General features: G+C 32.2%; 3 protein-coding genes and 1 long non-coding RNA gene across 5 annotated transcripts; 1 reads left to right on the plus strand and 3 right to left on the minus strand.

Annotated features, from left to right (window-relative positions):
* Positions 1 to 3,322: 3,322 nt before the first annotated feature.
* LOC107825390 (uncharacterized) lies at positions 3,323 to 4,873 on the minus strand. The gene has a single exon (XM_016652248.2). The coding sequence runs from the start codon at positions 4,699 to 4,701 to the stop codon at positions 3,559 to 3,561; it is 1,143 nt and encodes a 380-aa protein (XP_016507734.1). The 5' UTR covers positions 4,702 to 4,873; the 3' UTR covers positions 3,323 to 3,558.
* A 4,830-nt stretch (positions 4,874 to 9,703) lies between these two features.
* Positions 9,704 to 10,657, plus strand: LOC107825392 (uncharacterized). Its single transcript, XR_012698162.1, has 2 exons — positions 9,704 to 9,829; positions 10,249 to 10,657. It is a non-coding gene; the product is annotated as an uncharacterized LOC107825392 (long non-coding RNA).
* An 8,835-nt stretch (positions 10,658 to 19,492) lies between these two features.
* Positions 19,493 to 20,700, minus strand: LOC107825394 (CASP-like protein 4D1). The gene is made up of 3 exons (XM_016652251.2): positions 20,521 to 20,700; positions 20,116 to 20,248; positions 19,493 to 19,762 (listed from the first exon to the last, which is right to left on the minus strand). Exons 1-3 carry the CDS (start codon positions 20,634 to 20,636, stop codon positions 19,619 to 19,621), a joined length of 393 nt encoding a protein of 130 aa, XP_016507737.1. The 5' UTR covers positions 20,637 to 20,700; the 3' UTR covers positions 19,493 to 19,618.
* Positions 20,701 to 21,657: 957 nt separating this feature from the next.
* LOC107825388 (dnaJ protein homolog) lies at positions 21,658 to 24,834 on the minus strand. 2 transcript variants are annotated; one of them, XM_016652245.2, is made up of 7 exons: positions 24,695 to 24,834; positions 24,379 to 24,566; positions 23,522 to 23,687; positions 23,289 to 23,430; positions 22,871 to 23,147; positions 22,588 to 22,786; positions 21,658 to 22,196 (listed from the first exon to the last, which is right to left on the minus strand). In XM_016652245.2, the coding sequence occupies exons 2-7, from the start codon at positions 24,526 to 24,528 to the stop codon at positions 21,877 to 21,879; spliced, it is 1,254 nt and encodes a 417-aa protein (XP_016507731.1). In that variant the 5' UTR covers positions 24,529 to 24,566; positions 24,695 to 24,834; the 3' UTR covers positions 21,658 to 21,876. The 2 variants fall into 2 exon arrangements, with proteins under 2 accessions (XP_016507731.1, XP_016507732.1); XM_016652246.2 differs by having other exon boundaries at positions 24,379 to 24,591; positions 24,695 to 24,831.
* Between the last annotated feature and the right edge of the window lie 2,091 nt (positions 24,835 to 26,925).

Consider the following 26,925-nt stretch of genomic DNA (forward strand, 5'->3'; position numbering starts at 1 on the left):
TGCATATTTGTATCAATGTAATTGTGTATTAATCTTTGAACTGTATATAATAAATGAGGACATATCAATTTTTTGGTGTATTGCTTTCTCAGTGTTGTGGTGATGAAGACAATGTTTGTTTCTCTTCAAATATTTTATCCTATTTAGGTTTATTTTTCTGAGAAACTTTTATCAATTTATTAATTATTATAACTTATGATTATATGTTTATCATAAAATAAATTATATTTTTAATAAAAACTAACTTATTAAAGCACAGTTGTATTTAAAATAAAATGACAAATAGAATATTTTGTATTTGAATCAATCTAGAATCTAAAATTTTGAATAAATTACGCCCTTATAAGTGTAAATAATTCTAAGGTTATTTAAGTCATTTTAACAGAAAAAGAGCTTATCAGCATTTTTTTTTATCAAATACTGCAGCAACTTATTATCAATTTCAGCATTTGTATCCAAACATGTAACTACTTATTTATTAAATCAGTTTCAGCACTTAAAAATGCATTTCAGCACCTAATGCTTATCAGCTACTTCAAATCAGCTAATCCAAGCGGGCTCTTAGTTTGGTTTTTGAGGATTGGACAACAGGACAAGAGAAGGGGAATATAAAAAGAAAAATTAAAATTTTGTGGGATTATGAGTCACATGCTAATTCTTAGTGCTAAACATTAAGACTAGAGATCAATTAGCCTCAATTCTTCAACAGTTAGTAAATAAGAGGGTATTTAAGCTCTTGACCGATGTAAAATTAGCTTATTTCGTATATTTAAAGGGTAAATTTGTACCTTTCAAGGGGAATTGTATTGATGCATATTATTTGCAGATAACATACTTCTGATTGATGAGACGCGCAGTGGTGTTAATGAGAGGCTCCAGACATACCCTAGAGTCTAAGGGTTTCAAGTTGAGCAGGACCAAGACAAAATACTTAGAGTGTAAGTTCAACGGTATTACCCATGAAGCGGACGGGGATGTGAGGCTTGATACGCAAGTCACCCCCAAGAGAGAGAGTTTCAAGTATCTGGGGTCTATAATTCAAAATGATGGGGAGATTGATGAGGATGCCACACATTGTATCAAGGTAGGGTGGATGAAGTGGAGGCTCGCTTCCGGTGTCTTGTGCGATAAGAATGTGCCGTTGAGACTTAAGGGTAAGTTATACAAGGTAGTGGTTAGACCGACTATGTTGTATGGGGCAGAGTGCTGGCCAGTCAAGAACTTCCATGTCCAACAGATGAAAGTAGCTGAAATGAGGATGTTGAGATGGATGTGTTGGCATACTAGATTAGATAGAATTAGGAATGAAGTTTTTCGGGACAAGGTGGGAGTGGCCCACATGGAGGAAAAGATGCGAGACGCGAGGTTGAGATGGCTCGGGCATGTTAAGAGGAGAAGCACAAATGCCCCAGTCATGAGGTGTGAGAGGTTGGCCTTGGGGGTAAGAGAAAGGGTAGAGATAGGTCAAAGAAGTCTTGGGGAGAGGTGATCAGGCGAGACATGGCGCAGCTTGAGCTAACCGAGGACATGCCCCTGGATAGGAGGGTGTGGAGGTTGAGGATTAAGGTAGAAGGTTAGTAGGTAATCATCTGTTTCCCTTTGTCTTCAGTAGTTCGTTAGAGTTAGTGTTAGTGTTAGTATGGTAGTCTTTTACCTTGAGTTTGCTCTTTTTGCATATCTTGTTCTGTTATTACTTGTCACCAGTACTTCCTTAGTTTACTATCAGTGCTCCTTTCATATTCTCTATTGCTATTAGACTTCGGATTTAGTTTTTCTAAATAGATTGCCTTGCTATTACTTGCTATAGGTATGGGCAACCCGGTGCACTAAACTCTCGCTATGCGCGGTGTCCGAGGAAGGGCCGGAATAGATTGTCTTGCTATTTCTTGCTATAGGTACTTCTTTCATATTATTTATTGCTCTCTTCAATTTAGTCTCCTAATATATGGTCTTGCTATGAATTACTATCAGCGCTTCTTCCATCTTCTTTAGCCGAGGGTCTATCGGAAACAGTCTCTTTGTCCTCCCAAGGTAGGGGTAAGGCTGCATACATCCTACCCTCCCAGACCCCACTTGTGAAATTTCACTAGGTTGTTATTGTTATAAATTTGTACCTTTATTTTTAAACTAAAAGCCTCCTCAAACCAATATAGAAGGCCGTTAGAGTTAGGGGTAAAATTAGGACAAAAAATAACAATGAGAAATTTTATGAGCCAATAAATTAACGAAAGATATTTATAAGACAAATTGAATACGGCATGGACTCCTTTAGATCTTTTCCCTTTTTTTTGTTTTGGGTTTAATTTTTTTGTTTGTTATTGTTGGCACCAGGCTATTGAAACAAAATTGAGAATAAGAAGAGAGCGTGTCCAAACAAAAAAAGAGCAAGAAAAACTAAAAAGAAAAATAATAAATAAAGCAAAGACCAAATAAAATAAAAACGAAACAGGAGAAAGTTCAAGCTCGAAACAGCAAAATGCAACTTTTTGATATATTGAAAGCACTACTTAAGATTGCACCTTCAGTATAATTTGAAAAAAAACAACCAAAGGCGTGATTAAAGATCACACATTCAGTGTATTTTGTTATAACATTAATCACGAAATGAGTTCCTTTTTCTTTTATTTTTACTAGAATATTCAAACTTTTGTTGTAAAAGGTATGTTTGAAAGATAAAACAAGAGATAGAAAAGCTACGTTCGATGCAAAAACAAGAATCATGGGACATCATTAACGTTCAGTCTTTTTCTTTCTGGTGCTATGTATATATAAAGTTAAGCACGTGGTCCTTCTCTAACAGTGCCAATAAAAAACAAACAAGCACAGATAGATATTTGTCTTTACCTGTCTAAATAAATTGTCTTTCTACATTTTTTAATCATCTGGACATAAGAAAAGCTTTTAGTATAGTGGCATAAATGACTCAAATACTTCTTTATGCCATAGCTTTGAATTTTAAGTGTGACTTTTTTGCAATTTTTATTTCTAAAGGGCAACCCCCACTTGATTCTAAAGGCATCTACTGGCCAATTTCACTTCCCTTTTACTGATCTGTTTAGGCAAAATATTTCGGTTCCCCCAAATAAAATGGCCACAAACTTAGTTTCCACAGCTCAAATATTGAGAATTGTTGCCACAATCTAACATCAACCCAGTCGTGAGAAAAAGATTCTTTCGATTATGAAAATTACAAGAACCTCCTTGAACAGTCCAACTATCAATGGGAAAAGGTTTAGACGTATAGCAAGATTATATAAGAGGTATTAGGAATAATATACGAAATAAAAGGTTGGAAACAGAGTTGGAGCTGAGCACTAGCCAATGGTTAATACTTCAGAAAGCACCTTAGCAATTACCACTAATGCCCCCAAATCTCAAAAAGAGAACACAAGGCAAGAAACCAAATATTATCTTTCCCATTTGGAGATGGTAGTAATCTTTCTACCAAAATATGTAATGGAAAATAACATTTCAACTCAAAACACAAAGACAAAAGAATGTTACACCCTCAAAATATGAGGAATACAAAAAGGAACAAACAATCAATTGAATTACTATTCAACAACAATAAGGGCACACAATCAATCCATTCTCATTACATTCAGGGCATTTCATTGCCTCAACCCCATCTTCAACCACAATTTTCTGACTCCCATTACACTTAAAACACACAATAAACCTCATTCCAACACAACCTTCACATGGACATTGAAATTGATCAATTGGAATTCCTTCAAGTAATGGCCTAAACTTCCCTTGTTCATGTAATGTCAATACTTCTTCAGCTCCACCAATATATCTTCCCTTAATAAACAGCCTCGGCGGCACAACTTTCCCATCCAAAATTCTCCATAATTCTTCCTTAAACTCCGAATGCATAGAAATATCTCTCTCGAAAAATATAACACGAAAATTCTCTAACAAAAATCGAATACTATGACATTCCTCGAACGTTTTTCGTATCCCTCTAAGGCCTGTTGTGTAAAGAATTACTGAATCACATCCTCCAGGGGGGCATTTCTCTTCAAATTCCAATAAGGGGTCTATAATTTCCTCAATTTTCCGTGTTTTTAAAGGCGGTTCATTTTCTTCTTCGTCGTCTTCTAATTCTTTTTCTTCTAAAGGTTTGAAAATCTTTTCCTCAATCTTGGCTTTTCTTTCTGCTTCTTGAGCTTTTACTACCATTACTGCTTCCTCAAATGCAGCTAGAAGTTTTGGATCAAAAAGAGTACCTGAATCCAAATCCGGCCGCCTAAAATTCAACACATCAAGTTCTGAAAAAGGAGCAACTTTCTCATCAAAAGTCTCAACCTTTGACTTCAATGAGCTGAAATTCTCCACATTTTCTTTCAAAGGTTCAGACTTTTTCACCTTTAAATCAGGTCTAATGTTCTCTTTATCGTCCATTTCGTCGTCGAGCTCCATTTCTTGATCATCAAGATCTTTCATTAGCTCACAAACATCAATAATCTCAGGGTCTTGTTCATGTACATTGTTTTGAATATTCTTTTTGGGATTTTCATTGACCTGAATTGGGGTTAGTGGAGAGTGAAAGTGAGATTGAGAATTTGAATGAGGTGGTGAAGTGTACTGAATATACCCATCTGATGCATTTGAATGGAGGATTCTTTCTGGCTTTAAATACCCAATTGTTTTTATTGTCTTCAATTTCTTGAGTAGCTTTCCCTTCATAGCCCTCATTTCTTGAAATCTGAAAATGGGCTTTGGAGAAAGATTTTGGGGATAAGAATGAGTGAAATTGGGAAGCAAAAATCTTGATTTTGGTAAGTGAAAATCTTGTCTTGCTGATAGCCCCAGGGGGGGGAGTGAGAGGGATAGGAGAAAGATGATGCTTTTGGTCTTAACGGCTAGAAACTGTTGAGTGGTACTTTTTAAATTTGAAAATTAATTGAGGGGAGGAATTATTATCCTGATTTAGGGTGCACGGTAGCAAATTATGCACCCTTGACACCTAGTCCTATGCTAAATAATGTCCACTATATTACATGTGTTATTTTGTGTTGTGCTCTGTCTTTATTCACTTACTTTATACTCTATTAAACAGTGACATCTCATATTATTCGTAAGCAATTTAAAAGGGACAATTTGTATACTAGAATAAAAAGGTTCAAAGTTCATACAAGTAATAAGAATTCGTTATCAAGAAAGAAAAACGAAAATTTAAACTTACTCACCTCAATTAGTGAAGACAACACTTATAAATTGGTGTAAGTATGTAAAGAATAGGCTATTTCGAAGTATTTAATTAGGTAGGAAACAAATAGAATTACGTCTTCCCATATTAGCAATAGTATCTTCTCAATGGTGAATCCAATATTTAAAAGTCATGAGTGGATAAATTTTTGAAAAGAAGAGGGAATAATTTTAATTGTGGGTTCTCACTCAATATTAATCTAAATTATTTTGTTAATTACCTATGTAATTCTACTAAATCTGGTCAAAAGCAATGAGTGCTTAAGCACTCGGAAGTCTCCATACAGACAGGGCCGGCCTAATGGCCAAACAAGTAAAGCCGTGGGGCCCAAAAAATTTCTAACAGTTAATGTATTTGTTCATTTTTTTTTAACAATATTAAGTATTTGAAAAGAAAAAAAAATACAAGTTTCAAGGAAATGGGGTCGCTCGAGAAGAATTGGAGCATGAAGTTGTTTCATGTTGAAACTAAAACTTCATGTTAATATAGCATGAAATTGTTTCACATTGAAGCTAAAACTTCATGCTAATGCATGCTGAAGTTATTTATCCTACTGTCTATAGTTTTCTCATGAATTTTATCCGAAACTTCAGTCTAAACATGCTGAAGTTATTTAGTTCGTTTGCAAAAATTTCAGACTAAACATGCTTAAATTATTTAGTTCATTTGCTAAAATTTCAGACTAAACATGCTTAAGTTATTTAGTTCATTTGCTAAAACTTCAGACTAAATATGCTTAAGTTATTTAGCTCATTTGCTAAAACTTTCTACTAAACATGCTTAAGTTTTTTAGTTCATTTGCTAAAATTTCAGACTAAACATGCTTAAGTTTTTTACTTGTAGTATGTAATTTTCTAATGAGTTTTTGCTAATGCATGCTAAAGTTATTTAGTTCATTTGTTAAAACTTCAGACAAAACATGCTGAAGTTATTTAGTTCATTTGCTAAATTTAAGACAAAACATGCTGAAATTATTTAGTTCATTTGCTAAAACTTAAGACTAAACATGCTTAAATTTTTGTCTTGCAATATGTAATTTTCTAAAGAGTTTTTGCTAATGCATGCTGAAGTTATTTAGTTCATTTGCTAAAACTTCATATCAAAATATGCTGAAATTTTGTAACGCAATCTACAATTTTGTCCTAAGTTTTATCCGAAACTTCAGGCTAAACAAGCTGAAATTTTTTAATTTATTTGCTAAAACTTCAGCCTAAATATGCTTAAATTTTTGTCATGCGGTTTATCAATAGTCTTTTATTATAAAAGGGCAAAATCATCTTTTTAAAACGCTTTTAACAAAAACAAATGGGTACGGATGCAAACGGAAAAACAAAACGGGTATAAGTTAAAAAGGGGCGACCAAATAGGGCGCCCCATGCAATTTTTACCATTTATGTACCATCATTATTATAAATGGGCCCACATTCTTTTTATCTCTTTTTATCTTTCTCTGCAAAAGGCCCTCTGTTTCAATTTAGATGAGGTAGTTTGACGAGTCAAGACCAAAAAAAAGCTTTGTGGGGCCATGACATTTGTGTGGTTATAAAAGATTCTCATTAAGGGTATAATGGGTAAAATGAAGAGTTTAAAGTTGAATTATTTCCAATTATAGAAATGTGTCATTCTTTTTGGAACGGACTAATACGAAAAGTGTGTCATCTAAATTGAAACAGAGGGAGTAAATTTTACTCTTCTATTGTTCCTTTGGCCTTCTCTATATTCCAATCCCATTGAGTTATTATCACAAAATAAAAGAGCAGAACACAAGTACCATATGTTTTATTTGTTCTCAAATATTTTGGCGTTACATCAAGAATTTTGAAGTAGCAAAAGCTTATGATTGTTCTATATTTTATTATTTGTATCTACTTTTTAATTTTTTTGGATATATTTTCTTTGTAAGTATATATTATCTTTTTTGTTATTTATTAGAGTTTTAATATGTCAACTAGAAAATATGAATCTGGATGTTCGAAACGTCAAAAAAGGAAAAGGATTGAAACTCTAATACAATCCCAAAAGGAGTACTTAATAAATTTGTAGCGAATAGTAAAAATTCTAAATAAAAAAATGTGGAAGATTTTATGATAGATGAACAAATCACTAATATAATTGAGATAGACAATAATAAAATTCAAGAAGAAGAGGAAGGAGGAGAAGCTGGCGAGAAACCTAACATATATCCTCAAGAAAAATGAGAAGTTCTAAATAAGTTGGATAATTATACTCTTAGGAACATATATGATCCTAGTCAATGGACTAGTATAGACACAAAGTTGAGAGATCTATTGATATTGATTAGTAAACATATTCTTTATCAATTGAAAAGAATTATTAGAAGAAATCGATTATAAACAAATTATTAATAACTTCGCATTTCAAAAAGCTAGAAAAAAAATTCAAATAACATTATGAGTTTTCTTCTACAACAAAAATCTTAGGGGCCCTTAGTGAAGTTTGGCTTTAGGCCATAAATATCATTGAGCTGCCCCTGCATACAGATCCGCCATTATGTCTTCTCTATCGATGAGGGATGTGATGGACAATTCCGAAAAAAAAAAACGGTTTTCCTTATACTGACGTCGTGACGTAAATCTAAATTATAGCTTGTTTGGCCAAGCTAGAAAAATCAACTTATTTTGATAAGTGCTTTTGAAAAAAGTACTTTTGGAGAGAATTAGCTTGTGTTTGGCTAATCTCTTTGAAAAGCACTTTTGAGCAATAATTTGTGTTTGACTAAGCTTTTCAGAAAGTGCTTTTAAGTATCAAATTACGAATAAGGACATGAATAGATTTACTTAATAGTTAATATTGTAAGTAAATAAATAATCTTAAAAATTTGTTATTAGAGGCAATAATTAAATCTCTTTATTTTATTTAAGTAAAATATGAAAATAAAATTTAAAAGTACTTAATTCTTTTAATATAAGTTAAATATATTAAAATTCATTCAACAAATATAAAAGCATCCACCCCTAAATTAAGTCACTATATATTAGAAAGCTATCCTAAAAATAATAAGAAATATTTATACATTAATATCCTAAATATTAGGTTTAACAATTATTTTGGTATATACTATATTTTGTTAAGGGTATTTTTGGTAAGAAGAAAAATCAAAACTGCTTCTGTTTCTGCTTTTGGAAAGAAGCTATTTTTTTCTACTTTTCAGAAACTACTTCTGTTTCTTCCCAAAAGTACTTTTTTCTCCCAAAAAAACTTGGCTAAACATCTCAAGTTAAGGAAAAAAAAAATACTTTTGAGAAAAGAAAAAAAAAACAATTTTGGAAACTTGGAGTGACTTCCCTAGCTGGCAAGTATATGGCAAGATCATTTGACTTTGTTGGAGGCTGTGATAACGGTCATAATACTACTTGAGGGGACTTTGCAGCCTTTTAATTTTAGCCTCTTTTATTAAAGTAATGACCCCTGATAGGGAGTGACCATCATTTTTCGCTCACTATTACAATATAAAACAGAAAAGAGATATGAAGCTATCAACCTGTCAAAAATGGAAGCTACCAACTTTTGAATTTATAAATTACTCATAAAAGCATAAATGCAAATAAACCTTTTAGGAAGGACTTTTAACATCTTAATTCATTGTCTTTGGAAATGAAAACGTAATTGGTTCCAACATGAATGCATTGGTCAGTGACACAACCGTGTTTACCAAAGGAATTCAACTAAATTCTCTGCGTCATAATATTATATTATATACGTAGGTGGCAATTCTTTTATTTGTCTATATATATATATATAAATTATTGAATGTCTCTGCTACACAAGAGTATTTTTTGAATTCCCTAGATGAAATTCTTATCTCCTCCACTACATGACCCTCATCTTTTATTTTTAAATTGCTTTACTCTTTGCCAACATTAAACTCATGTTACAAGTTAGCTTTCTATTCTACTTAGGACCATTTGTCCATAGATTTTTTTTTCCAGAATTTTTTTTATCAAAAATATGTTTGTCCGTGAAATTTTATAAGTTTTTGAAAAAATTTCGAAAATGAGTTTTTCAAAAATCAAACTCTTTTTTCGTATTCACAAAACTGCAATAATTTTTCAAGTGAAATGCATGACCAAATATTAATTTTCAACTTAACTCCAAATACTATTTTTTTTTAAATTATAATTTTTATGTCCAAACGTCTACTTAGTTGTTTGTTTGGATAAAAATTCAGGAAATAAGCTTATGTCTGTCTTTTTATATTCGGCTTTTTTCTCTATTTTTAATACATTCAAATTGAAGGGACTTCTTTAAGATGTATGTTTATGTATTTTGGGACTATGTATTGACTTTTCAAGTGTAGCACAAACAGTTACGTTCACTCAAACTTTTCAGTTTCTTCATTTCCACTACTTATCCTCGCAACTGCAACACCATCAATATTTACAGTCATCTTCTTTCCTCTCTTCTCCCTTTTCCCAAGAAAAATATCAATGGAAATGCGAAATCACCATTGTTTGATAACATTTGCATTATTGTTGCATCAATCATACGCTACGCATTATAAAGTAGGGGACTCTATTTGGACTATCCCTCCTATGAATAACTTCTACACCAACTGGTCGTCTTCCCAAGTTTTCTTCCCTGGAGATACTCTTTGTAATTCTCAACTTTTTTACATTTAGTTTACAGAATGCTTTTTTTATTTTGTGAAGATATAATTAATTCATAGACAAATATTACTGGATTTGTAGTATTAGAATTATTCTCATATTTTCTTATACTTAGATCTTTACTACTAGCTACCCGTTGTTTTTTCCGCTTCGTTTTCCTTATAATCTTGTCTTGCTGTTGTCACTACTTGTTGTTGCTGCTTCCTTTTTTATTTTTTTTTGAGCCGAGGATCTATCAAGAACAACATTTCTACCCTCACAAGGTAGGGGTAAGGTCTGCGTATACAATATCCTTCCCAGATCCCACCTGTGAGATTACACTAGATTTGTTGTTGTTCGCTGTTGTTAAATATGGAGTAGTACTGAATTTGTTTATCTTATGTTTCTATTATTTGGGGCATGCAGATTTTGACTTTGATCCAGAACTTTACAATGTGATACAAGTATCAAGAAGAGAATACGGACTTTGCACTGCTAATCACCCTTACAAGGTTTACACAGATGGTCCAGCCAACATTACTTTGATGGAGCCAGGGGTTTTTTACTATATGTGTAGCATCTTAAACTACTGTGCTTTAGGCCAGAAATTGAGTGTCACTGTCCTTCAAAACTACTCATCCAACTCCGCACCATCGCCTAATTCGCCTTCGCCTCCCCCGGGTTAGCCTGCCACCTTTTGTTGGCAGGGACGGATATAGAGTGTAATGTATGGATTCAGCAAACTCAGTAGCTAATTAAAGTAAGATCTATGTATGTGTTAAGAAATTCATAAAATATGAATAAATATATCAAATTCCAAACCTAATTGTTAGTACTTGAGATTCGCGTTAATTTCACCCATGGTCATCCAACTTATCATTTATTTCACAAAAGTCACTTATCTATTTTTCATCACTTAAAAATCACTCAACTTTACATTTGTAACTTAAAAGTCATTCTAGTTCAAAACTTATAAAATATCCAATAAAAAATATGACATGGCATTATATTTAATTAAAAAATCTAACAATAATGCCACCTAAGCTTAAATAGACCATATCTAAGTTAGACCCATTTCTTTCTCATCTCGATTTCGGTCGATTTTTTGAATATTAGTTTTAATTTACTTTATATGAAAAAACGACCGATTTCGGTCGGTTTCTTAAAAAGTAAATTTCGCGGGATTCTAAAATAATTTCCCGCATTTTTGTGAAAATAGGTTCTTATTAGCTTGTTGTTCTTGTCTGTAAGTGGTACATTTATATGTTATGTGAGATTGAGGTCGGTCGGTTTTCCAAAATATTTTAATTTATAATTTTTTTTTACGAAACCGACAGACTTCGGTCGGGTTTTTTTTTGGCGAAAATGCGGGAAACTATTTTAGAATCCTGCAAAATTTATTTTTTAAGAAACCGATTGAAATCGGTCGGTTTTTCATATAAAATAAGTTAAAACTAATATTCAAAAAAATCGACAGAAATCGGGCTGAGGAAGAAATGGGTCTAGCTTAGATATGATCTATTTAAGCTTATGTGGCATTATTTTTATATTTTTTTAATTAAATGTAATGCCATGTCATATTTTTTATTGGATATTTTATAGGTTTTGAACTAGAATGACTTTTAAGTTACAAACGTAAAGTTAAGTGACTTTTAAGTGACGAAAAATAGATAAATGACTTTTGTGAAATAAATGATAAGTTGGATAACCTTCACTGAAATTAACCCCTTGAGATTCCTATTCTAAAATTTCGAACCCGTAAAATTTAAATCCTGAATTCACCTCTTTCTGCTAGAACCAAATATTGTTTTCCTGGTCTCTCTCTCATTAGCTTTATTTGCTGTTAAGATTGATCTTGTAACCTACAATGGAGTTATATCTTTGGATGGTTTGAATTTGGTGTTATCTTAGTGTTTTTACTTTGATTTTAAGACATCAAGTTAAGTATATAGTGGCACTTTACATAGTCATTGATTTATAGTCATGTCTCAATCTAAATGCAACTATAGTAGGGGTGTACAAGGAAAACCGATAAATCGTATCAAACCGATAATCTGAGTCAAACTGGAAAAAAAACCCGATGTGGTCTGGTTTGGTATTGAAAAATAAAACCCGACCATAATTGGTTTGGTTTGGTTTTAATTAAAAAAAGTCAAACCGAAAACAAACCAACCCGATAGTACATTTATATAAGTTTTAAAAATATTTATACATGCAAATATATATTGTAATGTAATTTATAAATATTTTTTAAACTTTTTCACAGTTTTATCTTTTAACGTATTATTTCAAGTTTAGACTTAACATTCTTGAATGATAAATAAATTTTAAATCCCATAAATGTAGTAACTCAAACAAAGTTCAAATTAATACTAATGCTAACAAAAGAAATTCAATTCAATACTAGGAATGAAGATAGTGTTGGATAATCATTTTAGTTTTATATTGGTTTATAATAAAAATGCATAATTTAGTTTATCTTTTTCTTTAGTGTTTAGTTATGTAATTAATATTAGTACTTATTAGCTATACTTATTTTAGCATGACCTATATAGTATTTTTAGATTATGTTAATTTTCATTATCGCTTATTAATTAGCAATATTTATTTTATATAATTTTATTATTTTATCTTTGTTATTGAATATTTTAGTATAATGCTATGACTTATCTCATATTATTGTGTTAGTTTCTTGAAAAATACATTATATAATTGTATTTTACTAGGACTTAAGAAATATTTGGAGCACAAGTTATATATTTTATGCTATGAAGACTTTACCGGAAAAAAATCCGAAAAACCTGAGAAAAAACGAGATTGAAAAACCCGACTTTGTTGGTTTGGTTTGGTTTATAAATTTAAAAACCCGACACCATTGGTTTGATGTGATAATTGAAAAATCCGAACTAACCCGACCTATGTACCCCTAAACTATAGTATGATGATTGGTTTCTTAGGTGTACTCTATTGTATTATGATATATTATGAGTTGTGTGAGCATGTCTGATTATAGAAAAAAATCTGCCGAATTATCGCATATTATGGATGAGATTGATAGGATATTTGAAAGTTTAGATGCTCCAATCGTAAGCCGACTCCAACTTAAATTATTTGGAAGTGAAGGCGTTGTTGTAGATGTCGTGATCATAGCTCATGTTGTGATTTACTATTGCAACTTTTGAAATGATCAATTTTCTCTTTTTTCAATTTAAACTATATATATATATATATATATATATATATATATATATATATATATATATATATATATATATATATATTAACTTCAACCAAATATTATACGAATATCTTTTCAGATGACGTGAGTAGGAAATAATCCAAATAATATAGGGTTTACCAACTCTAGTAATTAGAACGAAACCATTTAAGAATCCACCTGTAAATTAAATTGCAGCTGCCCTGACACCAACCAAGTGGTAGTCTAACTGGCTATCTATTAATTTTATGTTTCTACGCAAATTTAAAAATTATTATCCGATAATGATTAGATGCGCACGTACCATATAGCAACTGGAATATCTATACATGAAGATTTAAATAAATTTTGCTTGATTGACTAAATCACCTAATCCCTGGTAATTTCTTGTTATTATACAGCTTTTCTTCTTTCTTTGGATTCTTCTTTATCCTTAACTTCATCTGTAGTTTTTCATCAACCAATTGCTTCATTTGTTGTGCCCAGTATTCCTTTCTTTCTTTTTTTTATCCCTCCTGAGGAGTTTTCATTTTGCTCTCTCGAACCCCGAATCTTACTAGAACGAACAATATTTATCACCTGAGCAACTCTCTCTTCTCAAAAATTAAAATTTTGTTAATAATCATTATGTCAATATCCCCAACCGCGCCTCTCCAAGGAGATATTCTACTTGCTAAAATGTAACAATCTGAATATTGTTGTATAACTGAGTTCGAAACTTAATGATCTAGAAATTACTGTTTCCAGTTAGAACCTTCCTAACTATGCTAAAAGAAGACGAACAATCAATTTCTTTATCTTCAAGTCAATACACACAAATGTATATGTAGCAATATTATCAAAAACTTTTACACGATGGTTCGAATAAAAGATCATAATTTTTAATTAATTTTGATTTTTATGTATAGATTATGATCATTTACATGTCACAATTTAAAATCTAAAAAATTGTCAGAACAATTATTTCTTTGCATCTCCAGATCTCTAATATGCCCTCCACTACATGCCTTGGAACTCGTACAGTGTGAAGTTATTAACCACTTGTTTTTTTATTTATTTGTCAGCTCAAAGCCATCTATGCAATTGACTATATGCACGATCGATTTGCCTTATTCTTTATTAATTCTTCGATTACAACTTTGCCTGTTTATTTTCTTTGGCCTATGGCAATCAATGCACATCATTGTGTCATTGTGTGGCTATTTTCAGTGTATGTAGAACAAGGGGAAAAAAACTCTGCTTGAAATAAATACTATACTTGTGGACCAGAGAAAACAATCTGAAGATCAATGTAAGATTAGACTTTTGGTCGAAATGACACCAAGTAGTCATTTTAGAGGGCTGTTATTTAGAAATTAGTTAGTGTATCTTGAATTTCAGTTTTCTAGTTTAATTTTTCAGGATACAAAAATCTGAAGTTAAGATTTTTAGTTTAAATTTCAGGACAATATAAGTACTGACTAATCCCTAAATAACAGCCCTAAAAATGGCTATTTGTGTACTTCCCCCATAATTTTGTGCAAGTTCCCTTTTGTAGGACTTACTATATTAATTTATACGTTTGGAGTAACCTAAAGTGTATAGTACTTTGCAGTATTTACCGGACAAGGAAAACATGACAGAATCAAAAAGAAAAATTACACTATGTTTATGTCTTGACTTCTTTTCATCAGTTTAAGTTTTGATGTATACAGAGTTATCCCAATAATTGTATTGGTGGAAGGTGAATTCAAAAACGCAATAAAAATAAAAGTAAAAAGAACTGAAAAGGAAAAGAAACCATCTACCTTCTTGAATTTGTTGATGAGGAGTAATTAATGGACTCAATTTTCCTTGTTGCAAGAGAACCACTTTCTTTTTTTGTATAACTATTTGGTATGCAGTATTCATTGCGCGTTGCATATAACCAATCAAAGAGGAACTACCTCAACCAAAGGAGAAGGAAGTGGAGAATTTCTACAAATAGGACAAGTGGGATGAAGCCTAAGCCAAGGGTCAATACAAATGAGATGAAAAAGATGGCCACAATTAGGCAATAGCCTAAGCATATCTTTATCTTTATAATCAGCCAAACAAATAGAACAGCCAGAAGAAGATACAGTATCCCCTACTTTGTGAGCCTTAACTTGTGCATATAATAACTTTGGATAGGTCCGTATAGTATTTTCATCAAGACCTTGTTGAATAAAAATCATTCCATTTTCAACTGTCGTTATTGTTGTTGTTGTTATGGCAGAATTGTTGCGAGATCGCATTCGAATGTACAAATAAGAAGCATAGGTAATGACTATGAGGATTATAAGAATTCCAACAGAAAATATAAAGCCATAGCTAGAGTAATTTAATCTGTTTTCACCTAATTCTTCTGGAGTGCCTTCACTCAGTTCACCACCTTCCATATATGGAAATGAAGATGGTATTTGGGCGTCAAGAAAAGTATGTAGTATTTCTTTTTTTTCTAAAAGAAATTGCGGAGAAAAGACGGGGTTTTTGAACAATGGAGGGTAGGGAAGATGAGATTGAGAGAAAGAGAAAAGGGAAGATGGGTTTTAATGTAAAAATTAAATTTATATATGTAACAATAAAGAAATAGCTTTTGATGTTACGAAAGAACAAGCAAATTGAGTATTTCTTCATTTTTAATTTTTAATTAAAGATTTCGGGTTTAAGAGTGAAATGAAATAATCTTTGAAAGAAAGCAAGTGAAATTTTCCGATCCAAAATCCGAATAAGACATGTTCAAAAAAAATAATGAACACCAAGTGAAAATAAAAACAAGAAAAAACTTAAAAGGAAAGAATTTTTTTTAAAATCTTTTTCTTTATTTGTTTGAAGTGGTGAAAGTTGACTGCGTGTCTTTTTTTGGGGGGGGGGGGGTGGGGGGTGCGGGGGTGAATGACTGTGCAAGTTGATTACTACATTACTCAATGTTTGTTCCCAAGATTGTGACATGGTTAGTTGGTGGCGTGTGATAACTGTTGAAAGATTTTTCTGGAGTAAATTTTTTTAAGGTTTTCGGTTATTGCATAAACTAAAAAAATTCTCTAATAACATTGGGTTGAAAAAAATCAAATTTTATTTTTTTTCGCCATTAAAAAATATTTAGAGAAAAACTTTTTCACTTGTTTTTGAAACAAATGCTACTCTACGATCTATCAATTTAGGACGTTGACTCATTTAGTGTCCGTAAAAAGGAAAAGATCTTTTTTGTTTATGTTTGAAATTAACTGACTGGTGGAAGAAAAACTCGTGCAGGAAATTGGAGTTGGAGAGGGAGAGTTATGTTAAGTTAGAGGCAGATCTAGGATTTTAAATTTATCGAGTTTTTGTAATTTTTAAATTATTATACGATAATAATTGATTTCATTATCATATTTATAAAATATTTAGTGATTTTCATTATATATACACTGGGTATGGTCAAAAGTTACCTAATTCCGATGACCCACAACTTACATGTAGATTCGCCTTTGTGTTAGGTAAATATTATTTAAGCTTAATGACTCAGCTTATGTGCCCTGTGTAGGTTGAATTATTTGTCATAATCTCTTATAATAATCTATAATACAGTTGTGATAAGATTACATAAGTTTATTCGTGCCAAAATTGAGAACGTAGACATGCTCATTTCCAATATATTCCTTTTTCAAATACAGATAATTGGTCCTTGTTATAAATCCATTTGGCTAGAAATTTATGGTATTCTATTTAAAATTCCCATGGAACAGTAACGTTTATGGTCCAATAATAATGCATTTAATATAATTTTCTCGTCGTTTATTCGTGTAAGAAAGGGTACGACTAACTTGATTAATAAATATATAATTGCAGATGAAACAGATAATGATAAAGCTAGAAATCAAATTGCAAATCGTTGACTTTATGTCTACATTTGGTGTCACGAACGTCATCGTTTTAAATAGAATAAAGTTTTTGATCATTTTACTAGTTGATTTATAAATATTTCGGACTTATATGTTATTACCTTCTGTTTTTTTTTTTTTCGTCCAATGTCCGGTACTTGTATTGAAACCCGACTATATTCGAATTCGCGCCGCATAGGGCCCATTCCAGGGGAAACACTCCCTACCAAAGATTTTTTCATACTCAGGGCTCGAACTCGAGACCTCTAGTTAAGGAAAGAGCAGCTACATCCGTTGCACCACATCTTTTGGTGGTTATTAGGGTTGTCAATAGATATTTAAAAATCGACTAAACCGACTGAACCATACCGTACCGAATCGATTTCTAGGTTTCTTTTAATAAAATCATAGATTTTATATAAATCTATAACATTATCGATAATTAGTATAGGTTTTTATTTTATAAAAATAAATCAAAAAAATACTGAACTGTACCGAATAAATTTACATGTGAAAAATATATTTATATATTAAGTTTAAGAATAATAATGTATTAAAATTTTTCTTGTGCCTTAGAATTGTGAAAACGGTTACAAGCAAACAAGTAATTAAACTCAAAATCTTAATTCTCAAACCTATAATGATACTCCTATGTTGAAACTAAATTTTTTCCAACATATTCACTAGCAAGACACAAGCTATTCTAGCGATTAGTAGCAAACTACAATGTATTGAATATGTTTCCTTTCATATGATTTATATTTATCTTTTTGAATATTTAATCTTCTATAGACTTTATTCTTGAGTTCCAGCTTGGTTAATATCTTTTCACTCGGTTAATATCTTTTTTTAGTTTCTTTTACGCTACTGTAGAATAGTTGATGGATCTATACTCTAGCCATATTTAATATTTTCTTAATTTATCACCTTTTAAAGAGTAAAACTATCTAGAGAGTATGCTAAGTCCTATAAAATACATATGTTATTGTATTCTACTTTTATTAGTGACATTTACATGACATTTTAAAAAATACCGAAAATTAACCGAACCGTACCGATACCGAAGAGAAACCGACATGATTGGGACGGTTTCGAAAAGTCTAATTTTGGTTATGCATAATAGAATAACCGAAAAATAGATATGGTACAAATTTTAGAAAATAGCCGTCCGAACCGAACCATTGACACCCCTAGTGGTTATTATTACCTTCTGTTGGTGAGAGATAGCAAAGCTCATTCACGTCAAGAAAATTTACTTTTTAATTTATAGCATGTTTGGTCGTGCTTCTAAAATTAGTTTATTCTGAAAAGTATTCAAAAGTGTGATGAAAGCACTTTAGGGAAGAAACAACTTGTGTTTGGCTAATCGATTTAAAAAATATTATTGAACAATAATTAGTATTTGACCAAACTTGTAAGTGTATTTTTCTCAAAAGTGCTTTTGGTAAAAAGCTACTTTATTCTGCTCCTAAAAAAATGTTTCTACTTCTTCTCAGAACACTTGTTTCCTTCTAAAAACTTAATGAAACACTTAACTTTGGAAAAACAAAAATGCATTTGACTAAAAAAAACACGGTCAAACAGGCTATTAATGTGAGAGTTCAAGTCTTATCAAATAATCAAGTTCACACGTAATGTGATATGTTGAAGATATAATTAATTTTATAAAATAATACTTTCTTAGATTAACAGGGCGTACGCAGAATTTTTAACGAACGGTATCATCATTTAAAAAACAAATCACTAAAACGACATAAAAGCTAAAAAGTTGAAAAGAGTACCACCAGCAAATCCGGTATTCAGAAGTTGTACATTATAACAAAAGAAGAGAAATTTCTTTTCAAAATTATAGAACTAAATTCGTTTTTTTAGTTATACTAAAATCATTACATGTTATATTTGTTTATTTATTTATCATAGAGCTCAATCCTCGCAGAATCTAATTTTAAACTAAAGTACTTCAAAAATGTTCAAAAAATCTGAGTGAGTCCAATCCGATTAATGTGCATCCGCCCCGGCTTAGTTTTTTAGATGAGAGGATTACAGTATTCAAAAAATGGTCACTCGCTAAACTATAAATCACTAGTAGAAACAAATAAAGTATACTAAGGACCCGTTTGGCTATAGATTTTGCCAAAATATATTTGAATTTTTTTGGCAAATACATGTTTGTTCATAAATTTTATCCATATTTTGGAAAATTCCCAAAACCCAAAACCCAAATCCCAAAACGAGGTCAAGAGCTAGTTTTGACCCAAAATATTACTATTACATTTTATAAAAGTTGCTCTAAACTTTTGTATTTTATAAAAGAGCTCACAATTTATTATTTTGTAACAATGTTGCTTCGTCTTTTCGGTCATCTGATAGTGTATTATGTAGTTCATTATAAAAATAATAATTTTGTACCAAATTTATTTATGTTCAAGATTATAGTTTGCGATAATATAATGAATGTTATTGATAAAGGTAATGTTGGGTATTTGTAATAATTTTTAGAACTTGTGGGTATAAGACATGTTTCATGTTTTTTTCAAAAAAAAATAAAATATGTTTAGAAAACTAATGTCTAAACACACCTCATCTTCAAACCAAACTTCACCCAAATCAGATTTTTCAAAACAAATTTGGGAATCTATGGACAAACGCTAGCCGTCCAAAACACAAAATACTTGGGCTACAGACTACACTACTACATATAACAATATATGGGAATTCAACTCTTATTATGGAGATTAAAAGAAGAAAAAACAGAGGAAATTGCAGAGAAGAAGAATGCTATCAGAAGAAGACTGGCAGCTACTCCAGAGGTAATTCCATAACCTGTTGTTGCTCCAGTGGCTAATATGTGGGAAGAAACCTGCCCCCAAAACAAAATTACAAAATAAAAGCCGACCCCGATATTATCCGTAAAAGTTTATGTTCTGTGTACCGACAGTTTGAAGAATTTTTTACCTCTTCATATCAAATCCTATATACTTTGATGCGCATTTACTCTCAAACTAATTTTTTTTTAAAAATCTTAATATTTTCATTCACCATTAATCATATAATATACAAGTCATTAAGATATCAAATTTGTTATCCACTCAAATAATGTTGCCGTGGTATTGTAAAGTTTTATGAAGATACAAAAAAATTGATTTCATCTTATTAAATTCAATATTGTTCATATATTCGAGTTTCTAAAAAGATCAAAGTATATAGACGTACCTTATCACCATAAAATTCAAAGTGAGTCAAGACATCTCCACAAATGTTTTGGCCAGAGATCATATGAAATATTGTCAAGGCAGTTTGTAGGAATGTGTACACTAATCCAATAACAATTACAGAGAACGTGTAACTGCAAATTTAATTTACAACCACCAAAAAATTCAACGAGAATTATGCTTCTTTCGATGAAGTTTTATGTACATATAAATAAATAAAAGAAAAATGCAGCCTGATGTGCTCAGTTCTTGCTATGCACGCGGTCCAAGAAAGATTTGGACCGTATTGAGTCTATTATACGTGACTTTCTACTTTGCATTTATGCGAGAGCCTATTTTGACAGCTTGAATTTGTGACATGTGATTGTGTACACGTAGATAAAGGTCATAAGTTAACCAAACTTACCGATAAGTAGAAATTTGATTAAAATCATCCGTTGTGGCGAGGACGATGAGTGATATGAGTAGGAAAACAAATGTGAGGATTCTTGCAATTAACATAAACAACGGTTTAATAGCCATGGATGATAGTGGTTTGTGAATCTCAAAACTTACTCTAAACAAGAACTTTTTTCTTTATATAGGGTTTTCTTGTAGTTGTATCCACTGGTCAAAACAACAAATCTTACTTTCCAACTTGTTGTTTTACCAGATCAAAGTAAACAACGTAAGATTCAAGTATCATAATTACTTGTGTGACAAAATGTTGTTTGATCAGATCAAGAACACAAAAAATAAATGTTCTTTTTATTTGTTAGATGAATGGCAGGTTTTCGTTCCTTTCATAGTTTAGTACAGATTGTAAATGGCTAAGACTATTAATCCTCCAGGAGTATTTGATCGACTCTTTCTCAAGTCAGTCATCGGAGATTTATTTAGCAGAAAGGCTAAGAACTAGTCGTCCTGTTTCAATAGGTTGGGCTTAACTCTTAAGTTCATCTATGTAAATGGTAAGCTTATAAGCTGTCAGCTTATTATAAGTACTTTTTGGACTTTATATTTGTCTGTAAATAGCTTTAAGGACATTTAAATCTATTATAGTAAAAAAAAAAAAAAAAAAAAAAAAAAAATATATATATATATATATATATATATATATATATATATATATATATATATATATATATATATATATCTATATATATATAAGCTTTTACTATCGATTGCTCAAGTGTTACCACAATGATGGGATCCCTTCCCCGTTTAGGCTAACTTTTTATGGTTTTACTCTTACCAGTAACGTATGTTTATTATTTGCTCATTCTGTGCTATACTGCTCTGGAGCACATCGTTCTTTTGTAACTCAAAAAGGCAGTCCTCCGTGTTATAACTTTGAACCAGAGAACTAGTGATCTGGTGTCAATGTCATCAAGATCCAACTATCGTCCACCATCCATCTCTGTTCTAGTATAACGAGCAGGCATGCCAATTCATTAGTGAGAAAATACATGTAAATGACTTTCACAAGTTTCCTCAGGCAGGTTCACGTTCGTTTTCACATTCGGACTTGAAATTAAAAAGGATAGAAGTAAGATGCCAGGTGTTCGATTGAATAAAATAACTAACAAATTGCGAATAACATGTAAGCACACTTGCAATTGTCAAGCAGTAAAATTCTGCTTATAGTGTTAGTTTGCATAATAAAGATTCCCAACTCCTTTACTAGTAATCTACCTCCTACCACAGATAGCAACATTCCTGACAATGTCATGGTTTTTACCAGGGGAGAGTAGGCCCTGTTAATTTCTTGAAGCATACCCAATTACTGCTGTGCACATTGGACTCTCTGTGCACCACCAGGCATATCATCATCGTCGTCGTAAGCCTCTTGGGCTGCTTGCTGCTTCCTTCGCATCTCCTCCTCAATGTTCACATCATGCAAAGTGGTCTCCTCACATTCATCCAATTCCATTTCAGACACTTCCATTTTGGGTTTTGGCGGCAGCACCGCTTCAAGGTTCTTGCACTGCTCTGGGGTTAATGACTCAGGGAAATCAACAGTGAAATGAATGTACAATTTCCCTCTCATAAAAGGCCTTTGGTACATTGGCATTCCTTCATCGTTGATAGCCTTAAACTGATCTGCACAGCCAATAGAAATTGTGGTCAGTATCCACGAGATATTTTCAGAACTACAGCCTATCCATCAGAAACCAAAAAGTGAACCACAACCAAATTTAACCAAGGGCAGGAGACAGACAGAACATAGAAAAAACACACATGCGCACGTGCAGAGAGAGAGAGAGAGAGGCTTAAATACCACATGACTACATGAATCTAAATAGTTGCATAAGGACCTGGGAAGAAAAGGTTCCTATATTTGCCATTTTGACTCATAAATGGCAAATATTTGAGGGCAATGCTAAAAGATTGGCACTGGCCAGGGGAATTAACTGATGAAGCAGCCTATTATGGGAGACTCCAAGTGCATTAAAAATAATCTTTAACGGTCATTAGGGGTTATTGGGCCTACCAGGCTTGACAACTTCGCCAGGTTGGGACTTGATCAGCAGCTGTCTGTTGTCTAGGTGAGTCAAGATGAACTGGAAACCACATAGGGCCTCGGTCAAGGTCAATGTGTGCTCAACAAAAAGATCATCTCCCTTTCGCTTGAACTTAGGATGTTCCTTCTGTTGCAAGATAAAAACTATGTCTCCAGTAATAGTTTCCGGCTGCAAAAGCACAAATCAATGAACTCATGTCAAGATTCAGTTATTATAAACAAATTATTTCAAAAATGTGACTAAATATCTTACCGCTTCATCTGCCTCGCCTGGGAATGTTATCTTCTGCCCATTCTGCATACCCTTCTCCACGTGAACTTCCAACACCTTCTTCTCCTGCACAACCTTCTCTCCCTTACACTGTGGGCACCTATCTTTGTCATTAATTGTCTCACCAGTACCCTTACACTCATTGCAAGGGTGCTGCATCTGCTGGATCATGGATGGACCAAGCTGTCTAATAGAAACTTTCATCCCAGACCCTTGACAGCCAGAACACTTCATTGAAGCACCTGACTTAGACCCTTTACTGGAAATGACAGTATAACACAATCGTGAATGCAAGATATTGTGGCATAGTGAAAAATACTCGCCCCTGGCACACACTACAGTGACTCCATAACAAATGAAAAATGAAGTTGAAACATAACTAATCAAGCTATATACTCACCCCTTGCACTTTGCGCACAATACATTGCGAGATAGTGAAAGCTTCTTTGATGTTCCATTGTAAACATCCTCCAAAGAAACCTTGAGAGGGTGGACAACATCCTCTCCTTTTCTTTGTCTTCTACCTCTGCTGCTTCCACCACCTGGACATCAGAAAAATTGTAGATAAAGTAATTTCACAAACGTGAAAACAAAGAAAGCAAATTCAACTTCAAGCATGTGCAGCAAACATACCTCCAAAGGGGCTTCCGCCGAAGAAGGATTGGAATATGTCAAATGGGTCGTGTCCACCACCTCCACCACCCATTCCTTCCTTGAGAGCGTCCTCACCATACTGATCATATATATCACGCTTCTCCGGGTCACTTAAAACCTCATAAGCTTGGGCAAGCTCTTTAAACTGAAAGAACCAAAAAACCCAAATAATTCATCAACCGTCAATAAGAACCTAATAAGCTCGGGCAAGCTCCTTAAGCTAAAAGAACCAAAGAACAAAACTGATTCATCGAGATATCTCTCAGCTACATACAGAACATAACCAAAACATAACAGTAATTGCAGTTCACAATGTAACAACAACGTACACATTGTGGCTAATTTAGAAGGCATGCAGCCCAATTAATCACAACCTATTTTTTTAATAATTGTGATTACGGGCCAGCTTGAGCCAACCTAGACTAATTTCACGAGGTACCTGCTACCTCCCACCAGCACAGGTACCTGTAAATTTGTCCCCACTGAGGCTTCGACAGATTCATATATCGACCTCATAGTTTTCAACCCACTTCATTGACCACTAAGTCACACCCTTGGGTGCAGCAATTAATCACAAACTATTAAACCTAAAAAAGATATTATATTAAGGGCAATACCTCTATTATAGTTCAGCTAAATCTGAGGGTATAATTAAACAACCACTAAACATTATCAAGTTGCTCGACTTCAACTAAAGCATAAACAATACAAAGAATAAAAATTAACAGATTACAGATCTAAATCAATTCACAGACCAATCTGTACACAGAGGTAGAAGCAATTGCTGAAATAGGTAATCTATAAACACAAGCCCTGGAAAAAAGCAGTAAAATTACCTTTTCAGGATCGCCTCCCTTGTCGGGATGGTTTTTGATGGCGGCTTTACGATAAGCCTTTTTGAGATCATCCTGAGAAGCACTCTTCGGAACTCCTAAGATCTCATAATACTTTGTGCTATCGCTCTTCTTCGGTGTCCTTCCAAACATCTTCTTCTTCGATCGCTTTTACTAAGTCAAAATTCGATCTAAACACCAAAAACACGAATAGATCTACAAAATTAACATCAAAGTTCACTACAAATTACGAAATAAAATCAAACTGTAAAATCGATTAAACAATTAATGTTATAATCATCGATCGATGAGTACGTACCAATGGAAAGTAGCGGCGAGAAGAGGAAGGAGGGGGCGTCTTGACTATCAGGTGAGTCGGGGAATCGAGAAAAGAGAAAGAGGAGTAGCTTCGTGTGTGGGATCCGTGGTTTTATTGGAGCTAGGGAATTGAACGGCCTTGATTCGTTAGGAGTTGGAACATTCTAGAATGCTCCTAATTTCAAAATAAGACTCCTTTTTTAGCTAGTTTTTGACATTACCAAATTTATTTTAAAAAATCTGATTTTGATCAAATTTGGTCTAAAGATGAAATTTTTTAAAATATATTTCACTTTTATTTTGAAAAAATATGAAATGTGACTTATACTCATAAATTTTAAAAACTATCAAAAATACCAAACAACTCTAAAGAAATTTCATACAAAACAAGCGAAACAAATATGAAGAAAATTTATACAAATATTAGTAGTTTTTAGCAAATTACCTTCAAAATTTTATCTTTGCAGTGGATTGCCACAGATTGGCACAACAACTTTGGCTAAAGTTTTCTTCCGTTTATAGAGAAGGCCAAAGCCGCGTGAGTTTAATGAGGGAAAAGTAGGTATATATGAATTAGTTGGGTCATAACAACAGAAAGTGGGCTTTTTTATAAAATATAAAGTTTAGGACAATTTTTGAAACTTTTTTAAATACCAAATAGTAATATTTTGGGCCAAAAATAGCTTTTGATCTAGTTTTGGGATTTGGATTTTAGAATTTAGAGATTTGCCAAAATATGGATAAAATCTATAAACAAACAGGTAAATTTGGCAAAATATATGGCCAAACGGAGGCTTAAACTATGTAGTGTACTACTTGTTCACACTACTCTACTGTTTTCGTAATGTTGGGCCTTATTTACTCGTTGTTGTTTTTTTGCTTTTCATCTATTTACTGGGTCTTGTGATGTTGTGATTAAGTCTATGGTTTTTGTTGATGGTACTGATATATTGCCTCTTTTTTTCTTCTTGAGCCGAAAATCTATCGGAAACAGCATCTCTACCCCTTCTGCACTCCACATACATCACTTATGAAATTTTAGTGGATGTTGTTGTTGTTGTATAGTGTACTACTCCAGTATTACTTGGATATAAAAGGAAAAAAACCCGTCTAGTTCCCAAATTAATGTCATTTATGTGATACGTTTTTTTTAAATATATTCATATATTTATTATACTCAAAAATAATTTAACTTTAAATTTTATATTTTATCAGTGATGATATGCTTGTAGAGACATAAAAATGCGTGTCATATTCTAATAATTCTCATTTCTTTCTTAAACTCGAAATGGATGGTAAATACTAAATAATAAACTAATTAACTAAAGATAGACTAATTAACATAAAGAATCTTATACCATATCTAAATGTCCAAAGTAACACTTGATATGTAAATCAATCGCCTCCAAAGAACAACTAGAAAGAACCAGTACATCAATCTATATTTGTAATTTTTAAAAAATGAAATAATATATAAATATATTGGCTTTAAAAAGGACATACGATGACATTTGTTAGTTCATCTATTCTAAGTTTCTAATTACATACTCTATACAACATAAGTTAGTACATCATTTTATGCATAGATTACTATTGGGCCTAGTTATTTACATTTGTGAGTATTTTTCCTTTATGATGACCCAGAATATGTCAATTTATTTTATGTAGTTGTATTTTGTATTTGGGCCTTGGCCCATTTTCTGTTATTTTCATCAACCCGATCCAATTGATTAGAGTAGTGGGGATTAAGTTTTATAGCGCGTTTGGTCAAGCTTCTAAAATCAGCTTATTTTGAAAAATATTTTTCAAAAAAAGTACTTTTGGTGAGAAACAGTTCGTGTTTGACTATTTAATTTGAAAAGTACTTTTGAGTAGCAATTAGTGTTTGACCAAGCTTTTAAAAAGTACTTCTAAGTGTATTTTTCTTAAAAGTATTTTTCAAAAAAATACTTTCAGAGAGAAATTACTTTTTTCTACTTCTCAAAAACTGTTTCTGCTTCTACTTAAAAATAGTTTTTTTTCCTTTCAAAAGCTTGGCCAAACACTTTAATTTTAGGGGAAAAAATACTTTTGTCATACACACGCAAAAAATACTTCTGCCTCAAAATAAGTTTGGCCAAACATGCTATTAGTTATGCTAATACATTTACTATTACTTATGCTAATACGTTTACTTTATATCCAATGTTCACTAGGCAGGGTTTAGTCATATTAAAGAATACTTTAGCATAA

This window comes from Nicotiana tabacum, chromosome 13 (genome assembly GCF_000715075.1).
Source record: "Nicotiana tabacum cultivar K326 chromosome 13, ASM71507v2, whole genome shotgun sequence".
In the NCBI taxonomy this organism is placed as follows: domain Eukaryota; kingdom Viridiplantae; phylum Streptophyta; class Magnoliopsida; order Solanales; family Solanaceae; genus Nicotiana; species Nicotiana tabacum.